Below are 27,406 nucleotides of genomic sequence, written 5' to 3'. Positions count from 1 at the left end.
TTCTTTCTGTCACAACCCTCCGATCCTTCACCACGCCAGACCGATACAAGGTCCGCATCGGAGCAAGCAGTCGATGTCACTCTCCATTCTCCCCTCACTTGTGAACAAGACCCTAAAATACTAGAACTCCTCCACTTAGGGCAGGATCTCTTCCCTGACCTGGAGAGACCATGGTCTCAGATTTGGAGGTGCTGATCTTCATCCCAACTGCTTCACACTTGGCTGCAAACCGCTCCAGTGAGAGTTGAAGATCACGGCTTGAAGCAGACAGTAAAGTGTAAAACTCTTTTTCTTTTGGAATACTACTCGTCAGCCAAGGCTACATTGTCATTGGTTGTTTTACAAACTAAGGGCCAATGTTTATCATAAAGTGCAAAATAATTCTCGCAAAACACAAGTTGAATTAATGCTTCACGTAGACACTGTCTCAGTGTTTCATCCTTTATCAGACCTGAGTCAGTAGTATCAGCACCAAACCGCAGTCCGGGCAAACTGACAGCAGACAGAAATGAAGAGGCGTCAGGTCTTTTTTTCTTTCCATTTCTCTCCTTTCATTCATTCTTTTTTTTTTACTTTATTAACATTTGCACAACCTATAAAAGGTCTCGTCACCAGCTGTAACGGTGCAAAACTGAATAAAACACCATTCTTGAATATCAACCAAATAAAAACACAAAATAAAATAAATAAAACACTCTAATGCCAGGGGGAATAAACGTTTACAAAAAAATATCAAAATGTTCACAGATATTCAAGGTTTTAATAGCTTTTCTATTGCGGGTTTTTCCCAATACTTCAGAGATCAATAAGAGCCCACTTGTTTTTTTCACTTTCTATTACATTCGTGAGTATATTGTCGCTCAATATTCCACTATTGCTTGATGAGGCTGGTTTCCAACATCCACAACTATGTCATTTTTCTTTACTTCTGAAGCTCAATTTTTACAGTAACACATTATTGTACCTTTGACCAGACAGAGATGACTAACTGTCTTATTTTTTAAATGTTATCACTATCTATCTATCTATCTATCTATCTATCTATCTATCTATCTATCTATCTATCTATCTCTTGCAACACATCTGGACGGTCACGTAAACTCGACGTCGTTACGTAACGAGCACGCGAAAAAAAGACTACGCTTTTACGTAACAAATTTCTCCGCCCACCCCTACTCGCGCATGCGCACTGCGCTGCAGTTCGGCTAAGCTCCGCCATTGAGGGAGTTAGGATTCCGAGGAAAGGGTCAGGGTGAGAGAGAGAGAGAGAGACGCTCCATCGGGTACTGCACGTTCTCGTGTTCGCCCGTGGGGTTATTAAAAAAAGGTTAACAACCGTAGCAGGTGCTGGTGACAGTCTACGGATACTCTCGTCGTCTTTTTGTGCTCTATCGCCGTGTGTCTACGCCGTCTCCGAGGGACAAAATTGGAAGAAGTAACGGGGGGGCAAAGCGAGGCGAGCTAAGGCTAGCTTGGCTAGCTGTTCACGGGAGGGGTGGGGAGGAGGGGTGGGGGAGGTTTTTTATTTTTTTTGTCTACTCTCGTTTGATGGATCCGCGAATCGCCTGGTTCCAACCAGAACAACGCGGACCCGCCAACAACCTGTGGATGCAGATCTGGGAGACAACCCAAGGGCTCGGCTACCTGCACGTCAACAACAGCTTCGGCATCCTGAAAGCGAGCCTCAGCGCGGCGTCCGGAGCCGTCCTCCCTGCCGCTGGGACCGGGCCGTCCGAGTCGATCATGACGAGTCCCACCGGGGACGGCGAGCTCATGGAACAGCGGGACTTTTTGCCGCTGGAGTCCGGCAACCGCAACCATCGAGCGGCTGAACCGAGCAGCAGGGGCCCGGCGGACGGGCACCCCAATAAGCGGAAACGGGATAACAAGGCGAGCACTTTCGGATTCAATTTCAGCCTCTTGAACGGTGGCCCGGACCCGGAGGGCCGCGACGTCTACGCGGGCACGCCGTGGAAAAGCAGGAACTACTCGGAAGGGATCGTGGGGTAAGAGAAGGTTTGTGTTTTTGGGGCCCTATTTTAGTCACAATCGAGGGCCCAAGACCTACCCAGGCAGGGGGCCCCTCTATATCCGTATATTGCAAATATATTAATGATGATCGTCAACCAAGAAGAATGCATTAGGGTAAATTATCTTTGCTTCGTCATATGAAGTCCTTAAAATCTTGATTAAGTCAAATCAAGCAAACAACTCATCTATTCTACACATTTAACTGGAAATTAGAGAGGGGCACTTTTTAGAAATGTGATCATTTTGGTTACCCACATCTTGGAAATGAAAAGCATCGCGGGTCACTCCACTTCATCTCCTTCTTGGATGACACTGACAGCAGTGCTCCTGTGGCAGGCAAAAATATCTGGCTCTTGTTGTTGTCTGTTGGTATCCACCTGATAAAAGTTTGCAACTTAGTTTTCTTAAAAATGGTTTTGTTTTGCGCTTGCTTTCTCTTCTTGTCTGCTACGCTGGGATAACTTATTTTCCTCACAAAGCACCACTGACTTGTTTGTTTGGCTTGTGCAGGACCAATATGGAATAGTCCATTGCATGAGAAAGGATGAAGGAAGTCAAAATAATCCTAACAAGTGTTTTTAATTCAATAAAAAAAAATTCTGACCAATCCCTGTACACTCTTACCTCTATTACTTTAATATGTAAAACTCAATTAAACACATTAACAAAAAACATTATTATTTTCTGATTCCGATGATGATTTGCCCAGGTGTCAAACAGCGCCAACCACTGCCAAGTGGGACTTACCGATTATTATTGTTTGTTTGCCTTGAGTATTGAAGGCTGGTATCAACAAGCTCCACAAGTACCCAATATCTTAAAGTAAGGCCGGTATCGGCCAGAGTGATACCCTGTGTCAGTAATTTTAGTAGGCCTAAAAAGTTTTCATCAAAAACAACTGAACAGTGGCGTGTTTAGTGGAAGGAGGGATTTTAAGATGGTTTCGTCATGCAATCCTTGCTAGGAACAGCCCATTTATTTGAATCTCCCTTAATTTTCTTGTTTTCAGTAATTCTAATCTGTGATTAAATTCTACTTTATTTTGTTTGTAATGTTTTTTTTTAATTTAGTGATTCTTTCTGTCCGTTAATATAGTTAAAAAAACATAAAAGGTAAAAATAGGCCTCAAACGCTATTAAAACATGCTACAGTTTTAGTCTAAGAATTCTAAACAAATAACCTAAATTAAGCATTCCACTTAATGTCATTCTGTTCTTCCTCATACTCCCGACTTTGTGGTCGTGGGGCCTGAGCAGGTGCTTAGTTGGTTCATGCCTTGGGCCAGCTCTGCTGCACATGAGCACAACGTGCACCCAATGCCACAAAGTCCGCCCACTCCACTCTGTACTTGACACACTAGTCACGTGACCCACCCACTCTCGAACACACATGCTGTACATTTCACACAGCATGTGCAGCGGTTGTATCAACTCCATGTGCATGTAGGGCAGAGCTGGGCAAAGTGTGGCCTTCCGCATTTTAGGGAATGACTTGCTTGCCACATGTTTTCTCCTTGACTTCTGCTCAAAACAAGCTATAACAAACATGATGAGCATTTGCAGCTACAATTATGTAATATGGTTGGAGCAACTATTTGGGTTTCCACGCAGAGCATTTTGCGGGCAATCAAAACTAAGATTTTATTTCAAGGGAATATAACCAAGCTGTTGGTCATTTTTTATGCTTGTGGTTAATTGTGTAGTTGAAACTGTTTTACTTTGCTGACACAGGCACGTGTACAGTAAGTCACATGTACAGTGTATATATAGTTGGACAGCATGTTAATCAGTCAATGTGTCAAATACCGCCTTATGCCTCCTGTGTCACCGCACACAACAAGTGAGAGCGTGGCCGTCCTTGGCTGAGAGACGAGACGTATTGTTTTACCACAGGTGCTTTACGGCAGAGATCAAGTTGACTAACAAGAATTACTGTAGGGAGTCCGAAGAAAAGTTACAATGGTTTTCAGGTTCAAAATGTGGCTGTCATGGAACTTTTAGCAAATGATATTCATTAATTATATTATTTTAGAAAAAAAGAAACTGCTGAAATATGTTAGAATAACAGTTTGACTTTTGGTTAAATTTCACTTACTCAAACAAGTTTTTGTATTTTTAATTATGGATTAGTATGCGGTGAACAAGTATGCTCATGTCTGTTTCCTTATGAGAATTACACTCACCAGTCGCTATTTTTATTAAGAGGAGACCAATTATCGGCCCAGCCGAATATCCGCGCCGACATTTGTCATTTTGACGAATATCCACATCGAGCTTTTTTTTACAACTCTAAAGGCCGCTAAAGTTTGTGTCTAACTGAGTGGCGAACGCTTGCTAACAGCGAATTTAGGCTTTTTGTCAGCGTTCGTAAAATATTGAAAAAGGTTGCAAAAATGCTCACGCACTGGTTTTACTTGTCGTAAACAGTTTTACATGTTGCAAAGAAATCTTGAACATGTTCAGACAGTTTTACAGTCTGTGAACACGCTTGTGCAACATTTTAGGAACCCTGACGAAAAAGACAACATTTGCTATGTTAAAAAGTATTCGCCACTCAATGAGATACCGCGTAAGAGATCAGTTTAAAAAAAGAGTTAACTTCAGGGTTTAAATTTTCAGCTTAACTTTTGAAGATGCGCTGCTGATACTCGAGACTCCCCAACAAATACATTTGAATTAATAAATGAATTGCCAGCTGCCTTGGAGTCTGTCTGTTTTCTTTTCATACGGCAGCTCCTCTCTGTTTATCCAGCCATCCATGGGAGGGTCGCGGGCGTTATGGAGCCTATCCCACCTCTCTTTGCGCAGTAGGCAGGGTGCACCCTGAACTGGTTGCCAGCCAATCGCAGGGCACGTAAAGACAAACAACTATCTGCGCTCACAATCACACTTTTGGACAATTTAGAATGTCCCATTAACCTACTAGATTTTATTATTATTGTATTTTTTTATTTATTTATTTATTTTTTTTTAATTAAAAAGCTTGTTGGGTGCTGGTAAACACACAAAAGGATAAAAAACAGATCTTGTGTTGCCCGTGTGCCAGTTTTGCTGGATCCCCTGTATGAAACGTTTGCCATGTCAGTGGATGTTTTTTTTTTCGTTTTACATTTTAGAATTAATAGCGGTTAGCTTATTTTTTAAACTTGTGTGACCGCTTGAAATGTTAAAATGGTCAATTAATTTAATTTATGTAATTTTGGCGGTACAAGGATTCCGCTCGACAGCGTTAATATTACTGCAGCAGCTGCTGTCTGCAGTTTTACTTTTTTTATGATGGAAGCACTTCTAATGTAGCGCACAGTGGAACCTCTGTTCACTAATTTGATTGGTTCAAAACAGGGGACTAATTTTCAGCCTTGGAGCTGCGCTATGCCTCTTTAAGGTATTATTTTGTAGAGAAATTTTGGAATATAGTGTTTTTGTGTCAGGTTTTACGTCATACTTTTTTTGCTTCTTTTGGTATAAAATGACTTGTTGACACCCTCAGTAACAAAGGTTGGCTGTCAGTGCTTATATATGATATAACGGCCAATGTCGTAAGCATTGATAAAACATTTTATATCCAATTTGAAAGAGAACTGATTGTGATCAGAAGAGATGCAATTTCATTTGTTTGCCCCCCCCCCCTTTTTTTTTTTATTCTGCTATTGCTCAATTTCCTCACTTTAAAGCAAAAACAGCAATTGTATCACTCGGACCACGTGGATCTCAATCCAACTCAAGAGCTTGGAAGTTTGTGCTTGTTTTTGGTCTAACTGAGCCTCTCTTGTGCTGCTTCTCATTTCATTTTGTATTGCAGTGTATAAATCCATCTCTATGTGATTTGAGGTTGCGAGCGGCCGTAAATCTGCCACCCATCACAGCATATGATTTGTGTCCTCGCAAGCAGAGGCGAGGGTGAAGGTGGGCGTACATCTTGAATACATTCACTATTCTTCCGCCCTGGGGACTGTCTACGCTATATTTGGACATGGTAGACGACGGCATGTGCTTATTTGTTTTCCACACTCGCCTTTCTTGTTCTGTCTCGCTCGCTCTCTCGTTCTCTCTCTCTTTTAGTCCCACCCAAGCGTCCCGACTCACAATTTTGACTTGCTCTGCACCGATTTGACTTCCGCAAACCCAAGGCAGAAACCTGAGCCCCCTTTGTGGGTGTCCAATGAGGGGAGAGTTCCCGCCCCCCCCCCCTTTTTTTTTGTCTTGGTGTAACTCTGTTGGTGAGCTGCTTTATATGGATTCAGGAAGTTAGGATAGCCTGGGAGAGCTTCTCCTGTGAGTTGTGCACTAGTCGGTTGTTGTTGAGCTGGTCCAAATTAAGGAACTTTCAGCAGATGATGGTCCAATTCATATTTTATTTTTCTCAGTTTGAAATACTAGGAATAAGAATATTTTGATCCTCGGTTTTGCTGTGGCCTCTGTAAAACCTTCTACTTCAGGCAATTTTTAAAATAAATGGTTCTTAGTGTTCGAACTAAGACGTAAACCACTGTTTATTGTAAAAAATGTCTATTTGTAACGTGAGTTTCTTTCAAGAGCATGCAAACTTCATACTCGAGCTAAAACAAATCCTAGAGTAATTCGGATACCCCCATTAAAAAAAAATAAATTCTTGAGGCATTTGTTCTGCCGCGGGTACCCGCTTATTTACGTGTACACTACCAAGACGTGTCAAGCTAACCACAGCAACAATTGTTTATGATCTGCATGAAGGTAACCCACTGCAAACGCTGGAAGAAGGCCAACTTCAAAATAAACCGGAGCTTACCAAATATGTATCAGTACCTAGGTAAACTTGACTTTTAACGGCAGTGTGTCATGGCGTAACTGCCGACTTGACTAGTCTTCTAAACTTTGTTTAAATTGTTGCTACCGACTACGACGTTCTGAAATAACGTTCAACCGCCCAATTAGCAGCGCTAGCAAATGTAAGCTGGCACTAGCAAGCCTTAGACACATTTTTATTCTTTAGCTTTCGACTCAACATGAGACTGTCGCTGTTCCGCTGTTCATCTGGTATCTTTTTTATGTTTGTGTTTTAATTTATGTTCTAATTGATATTACACCATATGGAAAGCGCTTTTTTACAGCTCCAGCTGTTGTTAAATGCGCTATATAAATGAAGTTGTATTCTACTGTATTGCATTAGCTAGTGCTAGCAAGCGCTAGCAGCGCTCAAGTGCTCCATATCAACTGTGCGAGCCTCGTCAGATTACTTTCCAAAGGCAGTAGACGTAAATGACTTTGCACACTATGATGCTGACAACCTGACACCGTTGCCTTTCCAGCTGATTACTTTTTAACAAAACAGGTTCACTCAAGTGTGTTGTTTTAGCCGTCCAAATCTCTACTGTGCTTCTGACGTCACCTCATCTCATAGAACAAAAACTTTGGGGAGAGATACGTATAAAATCTCACGAAGGATTCTTGAAATGGAAATAGTGGGCCACTATGCCGTTTAAATTTATGTATAAAATGTTAAATATCTGAAAATGAAAACTAATTGGGTGTTTTCAGTTTTTTTGTCATCAGTACTGTATTTATAACACAGAAAAACTTCTGTTTATTCTTTAGAATTTTAGTAGGCTATCCAAATGCCGACATATTTGATAGGTGCAGGCCCACTTCACACCGAATTGATGGCGTTTAAAATACATCGCATAAAAAGTCAATGCACCCCAGTTCAAATGCCAGGCTTTTGTTATGATCATTTCAAAAGTTTTTAAAAACTGTTCAGGGGTTGGATTAAATAATGTAGCAGGCCTCACTTTTTTTTTCAGCTCCTAAAATGGTGCCTGAGCCGAAGGCATCTAAACTGCTAAGTCACTTAAACACTTGTGGTTTGATTGTCGCTTTCCCAGCACCAGCACACCCATACCGCTCCTGTACACCAATGTGTCAATTACTCAATACTTTGTGCCTTTCTTGTGTGGTGTAACCCTGCCCGCCTGCATGCTTGCTGCCACCAGGTGCATTCTGCGATGCACATGCACAACATAAGTCACGCTTTCTGTGTGGTTTTTATCCGACGGATAAGCCTGCATGTGCCCCATTCTGATAAAGCAAGCAACGTTTGCACTTTTTGTCCAAGGGGCCAGACACATGCTGATTGTTTTAATGTTTTATTGCCCAGAAGAGAGGAGCCATTGTAATCAATGACTCAGTCGTAAAGAGTGTGTGGAATTGATTCATCATGTCATGAAGCTCTTGTGGCGGAATGGAGTGCACCGTTACTTTGATTTTGGTCTAATAGTTGTTTGCTGTCTGTAGGATGAGAGTATAGAGTTTATTTACCTTATGATGAGCCAATGCATTTATTTTACACTGCAAAACTCTCACCAGGGCACCACCATTGAGAGATGTCAGAAAAAGTTGTCTTAAAAGCTAAGTCACAATTCACTCATACATTTGTTAGTTTGTATCTTGTGACATCTCGTCGACAAGCGTTATTTTTTTCCCCCTGTCACTGTATGTTTCTGGTATAGACCAAGAAATATATTTGTGCCTTGAGATATGAGTTTGTTGTTCTGTGACCACACCTGTATCTCAAATCATATTTACCCATTGAAATCAATGGAAATTCCATTAATCAGTTCCAGCCTCCCCAGCAAAAAACATCAACAAATGTTGGAATGTGTATTTTAATGAGGAATAATAGCGCTCTAATATTGGATTTCATAAAAACGTACAGTAATTATTTGGTTAAATTATAGGTGCAAAAATTAATCCATTAATCAACAACTGATGAGCAAATTAGTCAACATCTATTTTGATAATTGATTAATCGTTTGGACCCATTGTTTCATTTAAAATTGTCATCTCCTCTTACATTGGAAGCAATTATCAACATTTTTGCCCATTTCTTACATTATGGACCAAAACACTCACGGAATCCTAATTGATGTTTTCTGCACTGTCAATTTTAATATAATTACCTCTTTAGAAATTAAAAAATAATATACCGTATTTTCGCGACCATAAGGCGCTCTTTAAAGTCTCAAATTGCCACCCCAAAACAAACGAGGAGCCTTATCATGCGACGTGCCTATTATATAGACTGCACAACTCTCTCCACAAGTGAGCCTGTCCCTTTGGGGAATTGCAGAGTGCATGTTAGCACACCCTGCTGGCCAAAGTCTGAGACATCTACGCTCCAAATTGAGTGTGACAAATACATTGTGAATATGTCTTCGGTGATGGTGCAAGAGAAAGCTGGACAAAAGGGCAGATCTCAGTCTGATAATCTCCCAGAATGCCTCAGTACTGTTTTTGTGTTATTTTTATTTCTTTTGGTGACAGGAATGGCATGAGAGATGCATGTTTCGTGTTAATTTTATTTTTTTGTTTCATTATTTGCTTGTATGCTGTTCAGAGATATTTATGGTTTTGATTTGAAACCATGACTCTAAGGAGTGTGGTGACCAGTGACATCCCTACCCTGACATAGTCAATTAGATGTGTTGCCATGACATCTCTGATTGGTCTGAGCTGAAGTTCTGCGACTAACAGCCAGTAGCATTCGCGAGCTAGCATGCCAACACGCGCCTCGTCATGCGGCGCGCCCAGTCTAAGTATTAAATACAGAAATAGCACCGTCAACTAGTGCTGCGCCCTTTGATACAGCTCGTCTTTTGGTTGTAAAAATATGGTATATATATTTTTTTTTTAAATAGCAGATTAATAAAAAAAAAACACACAAATGAATCGATTTAAAATAATTGTGGGTTGCAGCCCAAGTGTATACTACTACTACTGCTGGTGTGGCCGTCCTCGCCAGCTGAGGGACTAACGGATATACTCTTCAATGAGGCAATGTTCTGGAGCCCACTTGAGTTCTAGACAGGACAAGTCCATCTGCAGCATGAAGTTCCGCCTGGATGCAGAAACTTATCATGTTGTAGCGGAGCGTGTCCTGCCTAGATATCTAGTGGGATTCATCTTAATGCCCCAACTCTTTTATGCTACCGGTATTAGTCACCCGTTGCAAAAGATTAAGGTTATATGAACGTGAGTCCTGTCATATTGTCGGTGCACTTTGCATGTTGTTGTACCATTTGTTTTCGATCTATTTGCTCATAATGTTGACGCATTAGTACATAGATGTATTAGCATTATACTAGCAGACTGAAATGCTAAGCTCGGGTTGTTTAAAATACACAGCCTAATTCCCTGTTTTATGTTTAGTTTGACTACAAGCGTCAACTTGGAGTGGCATTGAACAGATTAAAGCGTCTTTTTTTGAATAATTGTTTGCCATTTGCCCAAGTGCTGCTATTTTGAAGTGAGCCCAGTTCATTTCACTGCCACCATACAGCATTCATATCTCAAGTTTCAAAGCCTGAATGGCGGCTCGTATCTCGAAAACTTTGTATATTGGGTCACCCTTATCTCAAGAAACGACTGTACTTTATTACATCCACACGGGAAATTTCAGTGTTCGAAAAAACATGAAACGTGTGTACATCCTTTTTTTTCTTTTTAATATAGAAATAAAACAAAGGTTATAATTCTGCTGCTGTCTGATGGTTGGCGATAAGGTGGATGGTGAGAAAGGTAGTTGAACAAAAAATACACTACTTTAAAAAAAAATTCCGACCAGGTGAAATGAAATTGGATAATTTCCTGTGGCATCCCTGGGGAGACACACTAGCTGTGTGGAAGGGAATTCCCCACCGATGTCTGTCTTTGAAATCAATCTAATTGTGGGATGCTGTGTGCCTGCAAGAAAGAGCACCCTGTTACGGCCATAGCATGTGTAAAAAATGAAAAAGAGAAAAACAACAAAACCCCAAAGGCAGATGAGTCTTTTGTTTCTGGTCATATGCTGCAGTTTTGCGGGATCTTTACAGATGAAAAAGAAAGAGGCTTATGTTTGCCAGGGCTGAAGTCCCGACATTCACATGTCTCCAGTTGTGTTGCAAAAAGTATTTTTTGATGTCACATTAGGGCTGTGCAATTAATCGAAATTCAATTAACGATTATGATTACACTCAATGATTACAAAATTGGCATCATCATAAAAACCAATAATTATAGACACTATTATTTTTTTATATAACTTTTTTTTCAAATAGTAGTCAATTTATAATTTCTAATGTACTACATTTAGTATACTTGACTTCAAAATTTGAGCTTTCAATTGAAATTGTTTATTTAAATGTTACAAAAGTTCTATGTTAATGTATGTGTATTGCAAATATACTCCAATAAATTGTTCCTTTATGCAAGGAAACCATACCCGGATTTATACATTTGCGCCTTTTTTCACTTTAAAATAAACAGTTTTATAAACAATCCAATCCAAAAGGAATATACTTAATTATAGTGTTACAACGAATTTGATTTTTCTTAATATTGTTTACATTTAAACAATTCATGGTTTTGTCCCCCCCCCAAATAATCATTTAAATAATCATGATTTAAATGAATACAAAACTAATTGTGATTATTTCTTTTTTTTTCATAAGTCCAACGTCACATTTCCCATGAGATCATCTCAAATCTGATTGCTGTATCTATTGTCCCTGTGTGAAACTGCACCCATCTTTCCTATCTTCTGTTATGGCTCTGCTGCAATACTTTCCATGTGAAATTGCCTTCTGAGCGCATGTCCAGTGAGCCTACTCGTCATTACAAGTAATGCAACTCTTCACACATCAAGTGTGAGGTTGGAGCTTATTGTGAGTCCCTCCATCCATACCAGGACTGAAACATGACTCAGCAATATCCCTTTATTGATGTCATTAACCTTTACAGTCGAACATGGATATGCTACATTCCCATTTTGGGCATGGGAGCTTGGATGATGAAATTAATCAAGTGTTGATAGTCCCAGACCAACACCAGTAGATGTCGGTGTAACAGGAGCCGGTGGCCAACAATTAGCACCTCGGATCACTACGTTGATTAAACATTTATGAATCTGACATCTGTGAGACATAGACACCTCCTTGCCCCTTGTTTATGCTTGTCCTCTTTGTAAAGAAGCAACGTGTCATGTGCGGTTCTTTCACCTCAAAGTCGAGGCACGTGGTGTCACGGGACACTTGCGAGTTTTTAGATGCAAAGGTTGTTCCACATTGGTCAGAATAGCGTCATGGCGTCGAGGAAGCTGGGGAGACAACAAAGTCTGTCATTACACATTTTGTTAATTTGGTTACGTAGATGCATTTTTTGGGGGCGGGGGTGCAGGGTATTTAAAGATGCTCCTGAGTGTCTGAATAGATAAGCATGTGCATGCCATCCCCGGGGTAAACCAACTCGCCACTTTAAAACTAAAGTACCATCCTAAGATTTTTAGCGTCTGCTTACAGCTTTAGTTATCAGTTGAAACTGGTCATCCATAAACCGCAGTGGGAGGTGGCCTGGATGGTACCCTGCAGAGAGCAAACCTCTGCCAAGGCAAAACAGTCCTCATATGGATCATCATTAATTTTCTGCAATGTTTTGCTCAAGTATTATTTTTTTTTTTTGTGCAGAATTAGCATACTGTGAGAAATGCTAACATTCACAGCAATCAAGTGGAACATAATGTTGTTTTGGAAACACTTCACCCAGGGGCACTCTGTCTTTTGCAAAAGATTATGTAACTTTACTATAATCCACACAAGTGGGATTAATCGGATAAATGTTGCCAAGAGGCCGCAGGACCTGTAATTCAATCTGAGGAGGTTGTTTGGGTGAGGAGAATTTCCGTGGCCTGCCCCGTTTACCGGGAATTGAAACTTATGAATGAAACTTAAGACAGTTTTGCTTTACTCCACTGCTAAAAACCTTAATTAATCAGATTTTTTTTTTTTAATACGACTTTGAACCAGCATTGTGTGGGAAATAGATTGTGCTGTTTTATTTTGCCCCCAAAGGCTACAGAGAGCTGTGTTGTGAACATGCAGAGATGAGCTGTTAACTTTCATTTAGCGTCAAATGAAACCTAATCGTCCTCTGATGGGATGCTGGTTACTGCACTTGGCACAAGGGAAGGGAGAGAAGCGAAAGAAAAATAAAAGGGATTAGTCATTACATTGGAGCTTTGGCCAGCTCACTATTTCGGACCATTTCAGGCAAACAAACTAGCTCGGTGTGCTAGTTAAGGTGATTCTTTTATTTAATTTTTTTTTTTTCACCCTTTGAAATGAATAGTTTTTGGTTTTATATTGCTGTATTAAAAGATACTCCACAATGGAAAATTGACTTTTAATTAATAGCTGTGTCTTCTGGAGTGCCTGCCCACTCTTTTTTTTTTTTTTTAACTGTCTTAAATTGGTAAGTCAAGTCAAAAATCATCTTTGCTATATTTTTATTTTTCTATGAGGCCCCACTATTCAAAATCAAGTTTGTATCAATCTCAGGGCTGCCGATTGAAAATGACATCACAATGCCTAAGGGCGCAGCTTGCGAATGTCACATGAGCAAACAGAAAACAGGTGAGCCATGGCGGTCGTTAACCTCATTGTCATGTCTGGATTAAACATGAATAAATAAATATATTAGTTAAAAATAAATTTTAAAAAATGCAGTTGCTCCCTTTTCCCTTCACTGCACCGCTTCCGTGGAAACAATTAACATATCGTCTCTTGTCCGTGTCGGCATTGTGTGGCTTCTAAAAGAAAACTAGTGACACAAGTATCAATATTGTCACTATTTGGATGGATTCCCTCACCTCTACTGTCTACTGCCTTAGTTTTTTTTTTAAACGCAGTGATGGGTTAAAGGTCGAAGTGTTTTGTTTTCATGCACTTGACCAGAGAGAAGAGCATTGTTGCTGCTGTTTTGTTTTAGGAGCCAACCTCAGCTTTTTAAAGAAGACCTACTATGCAATTTCCCCCCACAATTTAAAACAATTCCCGAGGGTCTTCAAATCTGTGATACTCCATAGTCAAAATACTCAGTGGCACAAGAATTACAACACACTTAATATACACTTCTCATAGTCCGTTTGAAATTACATTTCGGGTGGCGTTCGGCGTCATGTTCATCTTTTCACAGACGTGTACAGCTTTTGTTTCCACAGCAAACTGAGTCAGCAATAGTGCACTGTGACTTGAAAAGTGGTTCAAAATCTAAAGAGAAAAGCAAGCATCCGTGAAGTCAAAGTAACCATAAGGCGCTGCAAACATGTTAAGAAATACCTTAGCTGAGCATGCATGCTTGCTAAAACATAAGCTAGCAGGCATGCAAGGGTATGTTTTAAAAAAGGCAGTGGGAGAAAAAATGAATTTGGTTGTACGAAATGAACAGCTGGGCAAGTTCTCCATCAAACACTGCAGGTTCCCTCTCGTCATTGTCAGTCAGTGTTGCTGCCGTGCGGTCCCTCAGATGTGATGCCGGCTTTGGTGAAAGCTCGAAGAACAGTGTAAGCCGCACAATCCGCTCAAATTTTGGCATTGCTCACCCTGCGCTGCCTCCCGGCCTAGGTAAAGCTTTGTTCGCCATCTGTCATCCATCGCTCACACGCAAGCAACTTAACTTTGAATGCCGTTTCCTCCAATGTCCAGCGGTTGGGGTTCCTTTTGTCAAGCTTGTCTTCCTGCTTCCTCCACTTGTTAAATATGGATTTGTTGATCTTGAATTCTCTCACAGCATTTCTGGCGTAGTGGAGTAGTCCAGCACTTGAAAATTACGGATGTACACCGAGCCTATTTCCAAATCATGGGTGGATAAACTCTATGTTGGTCTGGTCAAATGTAAATTAAATGACTTGAGATTGGCACGGTGGTCAACTGGCTAGCAAAGCCGCCTTACAGTGAAGAGGTCGTGTGTTTGCTTTCGAGCCCCGGCCTTCCTGTGTAGAGTTTGCATGCTCTCGCCGTGCCTGCCTGGGTTTTCCCCAGATACTCCGGTTTTGTCCCACATTCTAAACACATGCATGGTATGTTGGTTGAACACTCTAAATTGTTCTTTGGTATGATTGTGAGCGTGGATGATTGTTTGTGTTTGTGTGCCTTGCGATTGGCCGGCAACGAGTCCAGGGTGTATCACGCCTGCTGCCCGGTGACAGCTGGGATAGGCTCCAGCACACCCCACGACCCTTGTGAGGAAAAGCGGCTCAGATAATGGATGGACGGATGACTTGTGATGTCACGATTGAGAAGGGCTCACTCACAAACACATTTTCAGAACTGGCAATGCAGTCCAACTGGCTTCTCAGTTCCAAAGACGTGAATGTCAATAAAGGGCGTTGCTTTCAATTCTGATGAGTTGTCAAACAGTCGTATTTTTCCCCACAGTCTTTTTTTTGTTTTTTTTCCCTCCCCACTGACTACAGAAGCTTGTGACGCATTTCACCTCACCTAGCAAGAACTAAACCGAACCAAGTGTGACTGCTATCGAAATAACACCCTATTTTTGAGTAAACAGGGCTAACCCTTAAACAGGGTTGAACCTTTTTTTTCCCAAATTGTCAAAATAAGTGACTGATTTTGTGAAAAATAAAATGAAAATTCGTTTGCAGCCCTCGTTGAGAACCCACTTAGATGATGATTGTGAATTGGCTCTACACACATAACCATCTTGTTGTTTTGCTCCAAACCATTCTTGAGCGCGTCCACAATCCAAGCTCAGATTGTTTATGGCACTTGTGTGTTTTTGAAGCAGTTTTCCAAATGGCTGTTTTTCCAGCAGTGCCTCCCTTTTTGCAGATAAAGGCGGTCACAAGAAAGAGGTCGCCGTATGCGGGCAGGGTGACCCGCTCTGAAGGTTGCATGCCCTCGGCACTGCAGCCACATGACACCGCCGGTGGGCCACAGCTGGGATTCCTCATTTTGATTGTTGCCGGGTAGCTAAATAAGCCGCAGCCTCTGCCGTGATTCCTCCTTTGTCATATGTGCACATTCCTTTTTTGTTTTTGTACTAATTATTAACTTCCCACAATATGAGCAAAGGTCATTCTCTGCAGTAGCGGAATGTGACCCGTTGAGCAATTTGATAGCTGCATTCATGACCGATTGAAATTTGAGCTCTTGTGTGCTCCTTAAAAATTTATTTAGATTTTTCTTCACTGGTTTTTTTTAAAAAAAAAAACATTTGTACATTCACACACAGATCACTGCCTTTCACATTGTTTTGAGTATGAAAAGTAGCAAGGCTGGCTATAACAGTCAATTTTCTTTTCTGTATTTATCAGAAACATTTGACCCGAGGTATGTGCTTTCAAGCTGCTTTCCAGGCTTGCGTGCCTCACTGGCACAACTCTTTGGACCAACCGAGGCATACAATTTGATGCCTCATTTTATGATATTGAATTGTCGAACTTTTCAAGTGTTATTTTTTTTTTTACGGGTCTACTTGTTTTGACAGTGGGTAATTTTTCTAAGAAAAAGCCTTTATTTTCACGTTATCATGAAGTAAAAAAAATACAATATTTGTTAATTTGTTTGAAAACAAACATTGGTGAGGGAATTTTTTTTTTGTACCAGGAAAATAAATGTAATCCTGGTGAGGAACGCAAAATAAAGAAAAACTTTTTTTTTTATTATAAAATTGTCCTTTGCTTTTTCTATACTATAAGCTGAAAAAATTAGAATGAAATGTTCGGGAATATTAAGGCCAAATCGCTCAGCTGTAGTTTTTTTACACAGTGGTAAATTCTCTTTACAGGAATGTAAAGATTGTATTCAAAAGAAGATACCCAGCAAACCTTAACCCTAACCCTAATTACAATTTTTCGTTGTCATCCAGGTTACATGAAGAGATAAGAGACTTTTACGCATACATCTCGCCACGGCCGGAGGAGGAGAAGTTGAGGCTGGAGGTGGTGGACAGAATTAAAGGAGTCATCCACAATCTTTGGCCAAGCGCTGAGGTATTGCTATTAGCTACTACAAAGTCTCCACTTGACTGCATCGCACTGTTCTTTGTACTCTCAATCTGGCATTTTAATGCAGTTGCGACGGTATTTGTAACATTTGACGATACATAGGTAGAAATGAGCAAGCATATTTTTTTTACAACCAAGTCTGAGTCACTGCTGATTCAGAGTGCATCCACATTGTCTCAATTGCAGAGATGCGAAGATTATGATCATTTTAATTGACACTTAATTCTTTTTGATAACCGATTAATCGTTCAGAGACCTTGTTAAACTAAAAATTGCCCAAATCCTCGCAATATCAGCCTCTTGCCAGGAAGTGTTCTCGCATATTTGTAGTACTCCATGAAAGCAGATTATGTTTGCGTGTGTGGTTTTTTCCCCCCCAGAATAAGACGTTTGCAAACATCTACTTTTACTTTGGAAAACAATAATCAACATTTTTGCGGCTTTTCTGACAGGTGTTCCGGACCAAACCTAAAGCATAATTCATTTACATTTGTACATTTTCTGCTCTGCCATTTTGAAATACTGAAACATCCCGTTTTTGAATAAAGGGATGGAAATCAAAACACGTATTGTTTACCACTAATTGACGCAATAGGGTTAAGGTGACGGTAGGAGAAGATTCTTTTGATTCTAAACATAGTTGGAGCCCTACTTAATTGCCGTATTTGTTTATTTGATCAATTTTTCCATCATGTTACCTTCTTATATGTTAGCCGTGTGCAGAGGTGGTTCAAACCCAATAAACAAATACAATTTATAACATATCAATGGTGCAGCACAAAATAATAATGCAAACAGAATACATTGAAATATCCCGTGTTGAATAAACGAAATGGAAAAAAAAAGTCAAAAATTCTCGAACAAAATAAAGTTCCTGAATCATCAATGAACCAATTTCATACAATGCAAATGTTGAAGAAGTGAAACTAAAACACTTCTAAGGCAAAAACAAACAAACACCAAAAATGTTTTTATTGCAAAATTCTGAAGTCACAGACCCGTCGTAGTGTTGGCGCACTCCCGGCCCTCTACACACACTTGACACAACACAAGCCAGCGAGTCGAGTTGTCGGCGTGCACAGGCTCAGGACGGGGACGCGGGGCAACCGGTCGGCTGGAGTTCATTCATTCACAAACACGGTTTTGCAATCGGCTTAGCCACGTACTTGCACACACAGACACTAGATTTTTATTCTCGGGGTTTAAGAAAGGGCTTTAGTCTATTTCTGTTCAGCCAGCAGCGGTTGTTGCTCAACAGGAGGTTTAAAAGGTGGAAGGTTGGACAAGATCATTGGCTTGAAGTGCCGCGCTATTATTATTTTTATTGTCGCTTCTGATTTACAACACAAGCACGCTCGTCATTATAACCCTAAATGGATGGGGATAATGTTTTGTTCTATAAAATAATAGTAATGTTTGCACCACACCTTTGGGTTTTTAGAGAACGTCTTCTGCGTCAAAAAGATTGAGGGTTAATGTACCGGGCTTTTATTTTCAACTGTCCTGTCCTCGCCAACTATTGGCACTTAATTGATCAATATGCGTTACAGAGGTTTCGCTGTATTGGCATACTTGTTTCTGTTGTGACGAACGTGGTGCAATTTCCCCCACAGGTGCAGGTATTTGGAAGCTTCAGCACGGGCCTCTATTTGCCAACAAGGTGAGTCACCAACCCTGTCAGGCCAATTAAATCTTTATTAACGGTACAAGACATTCGAACATTTAATCAAACAAGTGGTTGCACTTAGTGACCTTATTTCTTCCAAAAGTCTCCATGCCCTGATTGACAGCAAATTAGTTCATTCACGTTACGGTATATTTAAGCTGAGCCCCTTTGAAATATTTTGCTAACCAACTTGCAGCACCTACTTAAGTCTCTCGGCGGAATGGGATCTTATCATATGAGGTCTTTTTTAATATGCCAAATATTTCTGCGTTGATTTGCATGATAGCCTTTTGCAGTATATTAAACAATTACCAATAAGAAATACACATTTTGTCAAATAAAAGACTAACTTGGAATGTGCAAAAATGTCAAACTCATCAAGCACACTCTCAACCTGTACGTAGTTTGCCTGCGTTTTAGCTGTCCTGCAAGTATGAAAAGAAGTTAACTAAGACATGACTAATTTATTTCAGTTTGATCTTTCTCAGTAGAGCCAACGCCTTTAATGGCAACTTAGTTTTCCAGGTGACTCTGACAATCTAGTGGCTCCCTAAAGCCGACGTTTTCATTCTGTCTGGTTTTACTGCACCTCTTTCCTCGGTCGTCTTTTTTTTCCTTTTGTTTTTTTGTTTTTTAACTCAATTTTCGCTCGACACGAATTGTCAACAATGAGTTTGCACAAGTAAAGGCCTCACCCAATAAACATCTCCACCCATCTGCAGTTTGTTGAGTAAATTCACAGGAACGCTTTAAAATAATATAACATGCTCTCAACCTTTGACCGTATCGCCCCCCCCCCCTTTTTATTTTTGTATTTTATCTTTTTATTCTAAGCAGCCAGGACAGAGACGGTTCTACATATTTTGTGCCTTACATTTGTTGCTTTTATCTCACATTTTTCCCATCACTGGTATCTTTAGGTTCTGGAATCACAGAATTGTAAAAGACAAATAAAAAGCAAAGTACTCTTAATCCAATCAGTTTGCTTGCTGAGATGTCTCACAAAATTAATTTAGGTCCTGCGTGAAGTCAAATAAGAATTTTTTTGTGACTTTAAAGGTGAATTTCCACTATTTGTCACCAAAGGTCTTATTTTTGTTGTACGGTCCTCCACAGTGACATCGACTTGGTGGTATTCGGGAAGTGGGAAACACTCCCCCTGTGGACACTGGAAGAGGCTCTCCGCAAGAGGAACGTGGCCGACAAGAACTCCATCAAAGTTCTGGACAAAGCCACGGTGAGTGTGAACACACTTTTGATACACATTCTCTTCACATTTATAAATAACCGCCACTGAGAAGTTGTCACACAAGGAAACCCCGAGGACTTATCTCCCAGTCCAATAGTGCTGTGATGGCGTTGCCTTGCTGGCCCACTTTCAGAACATTCCATCTTTGTATTTTAGAAACGCTCAGTTTCCTTTCCTTGGAAAAGGAGGAGTCAAGTTGACGCAGGCGACAATGTTTTTGTTTTTACTTTTTTAATACTACAGATGATTTTGGTCCCATCGATTGTTTTTAATTAACTTTTCCTATTTTATGGAATAATGCAACGTACGTTTCCACAACTGGTTGAAAATATTTTTGGTTACGATGTCAAATAGTACATGTACCCACTGTACACCAGGGGGCACTAACATGGTGCCTGCGGGAACCTGGTGACCTCAAGGACCACGTGAGTAGCCCGCAGGCCTGTTCTGAAAAAAAATAACTCACTAGTGATGGGACATTGTGATTTCCTTGGAATGTTGTCGAAGTGATTATTTGAAATGTAAACAATGCAGAGTTGCATATGGATATTTAGCTGCTAACCAACCTTGTTAATTATCGTATTTTTGGCCTATCCATCCATCAATTTTCTATACCGGTTCTCCTCATTTGGGTCGCAGGGGGTGCTGGAGCCTATCCCAGCTGTCTTCGGGCAGTAGGCGGGGTACACCCTGAATTGGTTGTCAGCCAATCGCAGGGGCAATTTTTTGGACTAAAAGTAAAAAAATGCCGCATGAATAAGAAAAAGAGGTACCAACAACTCGGATTCGCACCCATAATGCACAAAGCGCTGTGACGTGATCAAGTCATTTGCCATTTCTTTTTCTTCGACTTTCTTTTGACGGCTGGAAAATGCTTTCTTTTGTCAGTTTGTTAAAAAGACGTTAAAATTTTAAAGATTCGGTAGTGTTAGCGCAAAACAAAACAAAGGAAAGCTTGTACACTTTTCCATGCTGAAAGTGTACAGCACTGATGAACATACCATGACTAAATGAAATCCCTGAAGTTGAAACCAAGTTCTCAATGTCATTGTTGTTGCATCTTCCAAGGTGCCCATCATCAAGTTGACCGACTCCTTCACGAAGGTCAAGGTGGACATCAGCTTCAATGTAAAGAGCGGTGTCAAAGCGGCCTGCCTCATCAAGGAATTCAAAGAGGTATTGTTGCTTCAATATCACCGCACTTTGAGGCCACTTGCACGTGTCAACATCATCTTCCTGCTGTGCAGAAATACCCTGTGCTGCCTTACCTGGTCCTGGTGCTCAAGCAGTTTCTCCTGCAGAGGGACCTCAATGAGGTTTTCACGGGCGGAATCGGCTCCTACAGTCTCTTCCTCATGGCCGTCAGCTTCCTGCAGGTGTGTCAATGCTGCGTCACACTAATACAGGGTTTCTTATACTTTTGGGGTCCAAGCAACCCGTACTTTTTTTTTCAAGGAATGGCATTAAACATACATGGCTCAAAAAGAGACAGACTGATACCTGTGTGATTATTTGCACAGAAACCCCCCACTGACTCAAACAAGCACTCTTTTCTGAAGTATTTCAGCTACTTGTACATTATATTATTGTTATTTAACATTTTGTTACTTAAAATACTCTCCCGCCGTAGGAGCCAACCCTGCCAAATATAGTGAAAAACTGCAGGTAGCTGTCATGCCGCTTCCAAAAACTTTAGAATTGCCTGTATGAATGCCTGCATGTTTTCTATCTCTCCCGGCTGCAACACACCTGATTCAAATGAGCAGGATACTTATCAGGCTTCTTCAGAGCTTGCTGATGAGCTGATCATTTAAATCAAGTGGGTTGTTGCCAAGAGAGATTGAAAACATGGAGAACTGGATCTTGACATCATTACACACTTGTTTTACAACATTATCCTGAAAAATAGATGCCTTACAGATAACCGTGGTTACAAACAAACCCCTGTTTACAACAATTTGGGTTATGCACAACAGTTTGGTTGAGACATTTCAGTAAATAAACGTCTGAGCATGGACAAGTGGCTGGATCTGTGTTGTGCTTCTTTATGTGCAGTCAAAACCATGAGAACGACCATGCGCAGTTCATAAATGCCCTGGAATTTTTCAATTTTTTTAAAACGTTTCAATTGAATTGAATACAATTCCTTATTCGTGTTGTTGCTACCTGATCAGCACTGCTTCTTCGAACAACATGGATGTGAAGAGGGAGAGAAGCAAGCTCACAAAAGCACAGTCATTGTTGCCAACTTAGCCATTTGGTTGCCATCGTCCGCGGCTTTTCCCACTGTAGTTGTTACTATTTAAATAAACAAACAAAAACAACAACAACTAGTGACTTTAATTTGTGTCATTTTCACATTGTGTTGCATAAACCTAGAAAGGAGCCAAGTGGAAACATTGCCAAAGACGTGGTGCCTACTTATACAAATTGCGCGAGTTATGTGCTTCCAAGCCACAAATATTTTGTAGAGGTCACCTTACCTCGCCTGCATGAAATGACGCATGTGGAGTGTATGTGTAGGCATGGATTTGTGTCATGTGTCACCATCATATCAGAGCTTTGAACTATCCCGAAGGCAAGACGATGAAGAGCAATTAGAGGTTGCCCGCATGTAGTTATGCAGTTTTGGAAAATGATATATTATAATTTATTGAAAATGATTATGCAGACCCACAATTTCTCTCTCACAGACCACCACTTACAATCCTGGACATTGTTCTTCTTGCTTTTACCCCCACTAGCTCCACTATAGGGAGGATGTTTGCAGCCCCAACATCAACTTTGGTGTGCTACTCATCGAGTTCTTTGAGCTCTACGGACGACATTTTAACTATCTAAAAACGGGCATTCGGATAAAAGACGGCGGCTGCTACGTGGCCAAAGACGAGGTTCAGAAGTACATGATGGACGGCTACAGGCCCTCCATGCTCTACATCGAGGACCCGCTACAGCCAGGTGGGAATTCATTCATTCGTTTATGTATTATTTATTTTTTAACATGCTACATTATTTTGCACCACAGTCTCCACTTTGCCGCAGCGGTCTCGTTTCTAGCTTCCCGTCAGTCTCCTCTAGAAGTTCCATATTTGTTACACTCTAGCATTTAAGGATACACTCCTAGAAATTACTCAGAACAGGCATGCTAATGTTACCTTACCTTTGGGGACGTTGCAGTATTTAACGCCACAGTCTCCATTTGGCTGCAGCTGTCCGTCTTCTCAAATACAATTGTGTCGTCCCACAGACAACGACGTTGGTCGTAGCTCGTACGGCGCCATGCAGGTGAAGCAAGCGTTTGACTACGCCTACGTGGTGCTCAGCCACGCCGTGTCTCCCATCGCCAAATACTACCCCAACAACGACACAGAGAGGTAAGTAAGCGCATCTCATTGTTAATGGCAAATAATCAGCCTCATTGGCTTAATTTTCTGTTTTGGTGGCACCTGGGATGAGAATTAGCTCAAATATACTGATTAAAAGGAAAAAAACAACCTTTGACTTTGTATCACTACTAAATCTGTTTACCATAATTGATTCCTCCCCTAATTTCCAATTGCAGGTTCTTACAAACGATCTTACTGCTTGCATTTCTTGTAACGAGACTTTAAATAGTTTCCATTCCATTGTGCAAGCTCATCTTTGGCGTTCTGCTCTGTAAACACTGTTGTTCCTTACTCACAGCATACTTGGCCGAATCATTCGCGTGACTCAGGAGGTGGACGACTACAGGGAGTGGATCCGAAAGAACTGGGGGAGCCCGTCCCAGAAGGATCTGCCGCTCAACCGTACGTCACCCAAAACAAATGTTCACACTCACCCTCAACAAGCGGTGTCCACACTTTTTAACCTTAGGGCCACAACTTGAAGGCAGACCATTAAAACAATAGACCTCAATCAATATAGTTCCTGGACGATTTGAAATTAGACAGTTCTGCATCTGTTGTGAATTTTGCCATTCAGATCCTTGTTAGGGAACAAAATGTGCTAACGGTACTCAAAAACTGAACAGTTGGATGCTTAGAAGTTAAGAGATCAACTGAAGTTTACCTATAAAATCGTGCATTTTTGACTCAAGCTGAAATTTCACCCGAACTCCTTTTTATGAGTCGTTTCTATACAAGCGATGTCATTTTAAAGGCTGATAAATAAATAGTGTTTCAAATAAAACGTGATATCTTGTTACATTCAAATTTTGTTACATTCGTATTTTCAAGCTTAATTTTTTTTTTTTTACAACCGTATTACAGATTCTTTTGTGACTTGCATCGAAAGGTTACATTTGATTAAAAACATACCACCAGCTTTAAATTTGCCTCGGCTCCAGTACTTTGTTGCCCTAAAACCTGAAATCTTGGCTCATTTATCCCTTTGTCGCTTATTTCAGGAAATGACGTGACGCTGTTCGAGTCCCAACAACTTGACCATTGCAACAACAACGTTCCGGTTGAAGGAGAGGAGGAGGACGATGATGATGACGTGGTAGTAATTCTGCCGACAAGGAGCAAAACCTCATCGTCCAACTCGTCATCGTCGCCATCTCCTTCCCTGCGCTTGTCGCCGTCCTCGTCCCCGCTTTCGCCCTCCACCACGTCCTCCAGCTCCAGCGACGGGGTCAGTCTTGTATCTTGAACCTCCTATTCATGCTTCACACACTCAGAACTCTGTTACAAACATCGTTCAGGATTTTTTTCCTCCCCGTAACTAATGTAACTGAAGTTTAGAAATTTAAGTATGTAGTCTTCCGCGATGTAAGATAATGGCGGAGAGGGGAATGCAACAAAGCCTAACATTTGTAACTTTGGGGAAAAAAAACACATAGTGTCTTAAAAAAATCTATTGATGAAATCAAACAACAAACAGGATGACATGAAATGGAAATAAAATTAAATTAGGCCAAACATGGTGACGCTAGGACAAATAGGGTATTGTTTGTTTATTTATTTAATCATTCATTAATCTACATTTTTATAATTCTTTTGTGACATAAAAAATGTAGATTATTATGGTATTTTACTTTTCTAATAGAGAAAAAAGAGGTTGTGTTTGGTCTGATTTTTTTTTTTTTCTAAAATAAACATTTTATTGTACTTTTGATTATTTTAAGTGAAAAAAAAATGTCCTAAGGTTTTGGCAAGTCAATTTTTAGCGCAGTAACAGGGTGAAATACATGAAGTTACAGTTTTTTATTTTTAGTTGAATAAAACATGCCAAATTCAAGTAAAATAGGGTATCGTTGTTTTTATGGTTTAGTTTTTATTTATTTTTTAACTTTATTTCCTTATAATAAAATAAAATCAACTTCTGAACGGAAGATCTTAGTTCACTCTAGATTAATGTAGTAGTAGTTGCACAACGGAATTGTCATTGTCATCCTGTGTTTTTCCAAGGACTCGGACGGCACACCGTGCAAGACGGCCAAGCAGCAGTCGGGTCGAGCTGCTAGCGCTCACAGAGAAAAGTCGGCCGTGGTGACCAATCACCGGTCGCAGAATCGCACGACCAACACTCCACCCGCAGGCAACAAGGGAGGAAAGGTTTGTTCCGCTAACATTACATCTTTGACACAACGACATAGACCTGAAAGCACACTCAATGTGTTTTTCAATTACTTTTAACCCTCGGTCTGAGATTCAAATTCAGGACCCCTCCATTGCAAGGCCGGGCATACTATCCACAAATACACCGTGCTCCCCCAACACAGTGTTAAATAATTGTGATTAATTCAGCACCTCCAGGCAATTATCATACATCGTCTATCCATTTTGTCTACTTTTCAGGCCCGCTCTCAACACAAGGGTGGCCAGCAGAGCTCCCCTCGCTCCTCCGGAAATGGCAAAAGTCACCCAAGTAACCGACCACACCACCAGGGCAACGGCAAGAAGAGGAAAAATGTGCGGGACTCTGCACCGGAGGAGCTCTGCAGATAGGGAAGTAGCCTTGGTCCCTCACCCCGCCATGACTCTTTAAAGGAGAAAAAAAAGGAGAAGAACGAGCAGTTTTCTCTCTGCGAGCCAGCACCCTTTTGTTCTTTTTGCCTTGAGCGCCTCCTGATGTACAGGAGAGGAATATTCTCTTTTGGAGCAATACAGCACAGACTTCTGCTGTTGGGGGGGAAAAGTTTCTATAAAAAAGAAAAAAAATGTGGAAATGGCTTCAAATGTACAAAAAAAAAATGATTTCTTTTTTTAAATGACAGCATTGAGGTGTAACTTATGCATGATTTTGGGGGGATGATTTTTGTTGTTATGTCTGAACAGGTCAGAGGACAATTTGTAGGAAAAAAACACTAAAAAGTAAAAAAATGGGAAACTATTTCATAGAATGGTCTTTTTACAAAAAAATGCGCCCGCAGTTTTTTTCAACGGGTGACTCGTTGCCATGCCAACATGACCAATCATCACCATCATCAGCATCCTTCTTTTTACTCTCCCTGTTTGTTAACCTTTATGGTAATCGCACGTCCATATATGTCAGGGTTTCCAAAACTTTTTCCACACAAGCCTACTGAAAATGCAACACATGCTGTACATACTAATACTAAACGATAAATAAAAATGGACGATCAATTAAATTCACAAACCCACATCTCCCCCCCACACCTGACTAAACTGTTAGGGATTCTCTGCCTTGTAAGGTAGAGTTCAAGCGGAATTTACACAATTTTATTGAGATATATACATTAAAAATGTGTTAGCGGTAAAATTGTGGCGACAAACTGTATTTGTTAAATGTATTTATTTTTTTATGGACTATATGCCTATAGTATATGGATATATGGATAAATATATACAATATGAACCCTTTGAGGAGGCTATGTGTGTAGATGCTGCGATGTGGGGGAAGCTTAATCAGGTACAATGACAACAAATATTTGAGAGACCATTTTAAGAGTCATGTTTTTTTTTTTTTAATGTGGCTGGTCTACTTTTGGGGAAAGGGGAGGTTATGTTTTGTTGTGTATCAAAACAGAAACATCCCAAACATTCTCATATGAACCCCTCACAAAATAATTTATTACTACAACAATGACAAGTTTTGCCTCAACAATATGTTTGGATGGTCATTAAAATCCTTAAGAATCCCCTCAAATTTGGGAAAACCGGTTTTTAAGACAAACCTCCAATTCTCCTTTGTCATTGCAGTTCAACGTATAACCTGTAGGTGGTGCTAGAATCACACTGTGAAACCGCAACCCTTGTACTGCTTGTACTGCATTTACATTTTCAACTTCACATCTACAACCCATCAATAATAAAAAATATATTATTGATATTATACCTAATAACCAGATTACAGCCAGTAAATACAGTCCAATTTTAAATAATCTTGGCAGCCATTTTCAATGCAATACTAGATTTAAATGCAGTACCTAAGCACTTGTGTTGTGGTATATAAGGACTTGGCGATATGGTTTTAGTAACAACAGTAATACGGGATAAAGTTGGAGGGTCGTGGAAAGTTAAAAGGTCGGCCATGTAAAGTGTGAATGTCCCGAAGCGAACACAAATCTTCCTAGACGTCAAAGGAAGGTTCCCAACTGTACCGACTGTATCGTCTGCTGCTTTTCACAAATTTCATGCAATAAAAACAAACAACAACAAACAACCTTGTCAGTAATGTGTGACCCCCACCCCTTAATGTGT

General features: G+C 40.5%; 1 protein-coding gene across 1 annotated transcript; it reads left to right on the top strand.

Annotated features, from left to right (window-relative positions):
* The first annotated feature begins 1,201 nt into the window (after window positions 1-1,201).
* Window positions 1,202-27,362, top strand: tent4b (terminal nucleotidyltransferase 4B). The gene is made up of 12 exons (XM_088295886.1): window positions 1,202-2,006; window positions 16,707-16,830; window positions 18,459-18,505; window positions 19,628-19,748; window positions 20,829-20,936; window positions 21,008-21,136; window positions 22,505-22,718; window positions 23,008-23,134; window positions 23,445-23,548; window positions 24,148-24,374; window positions 25,151-25,297; window positions 25,541-27,362. Exons 1-12 carry the CDS (start codon window positions 1,549-1,551, stop codon window positions 25,688-25,690), a joined length of 1,956 nt encoding a protein of 651 aa, XP_088152012.1. The 5' UTR covers window positions 1,202-1,548; the 3' UTR covers window positions 25,691-27,362.
* Window positions 27,363-27,406: the final 44 nt, after the last annotated feature.

The sequence above is a fragment of the Idiotropiscis lumnitzeri genome, chromosome 5 (genome assembly GCF_059441095.1).
Source record: "Idiotropiscis lumnitzeri isolate Australia: NSW breed Sydney's pygmy pipehorse chromosome 5, RoL_Ilum_1.0, whole genome shotgun sequence".
Taxonomy (NCBI): Eukaryota; Metazoa; Chordata; class Actinopteri; order Syngnathiformes; family Syngnathidae; genus Idiotropiscis; species Idiotropiscis lumnitzeri.
The sequence above is the reverse complement of the archived record's forward strand: the minus strand, read 5'-3'. Positions and strand labels throughout refer to the sequence as shown.

Bases quoted from the DNA above. Each gene is read 5' to 3' on its own strand.
- tent4b (XM_088295886.1), top strand. From the start codon at position 1,549: ATGGATCCGCGAATCGCCTGGTTCCAACCAGAACAACGCGGACCCGCC. The intron at 16,831-18,458 runs GTATTGCTATTA...TTTCCCCCACAG, and splicing joins ATCTTTGGCCAAGCGCTGAG to GTGCAGGTATTTGGAAGCTT. The intron at 19,749-20,828 runs GTGAGTGTGAAC...GCATCTTCCAAG, and splicing joins AAGTTCTGGACAAAGCCACG to GTGCCCATCATCAAGTTGAC.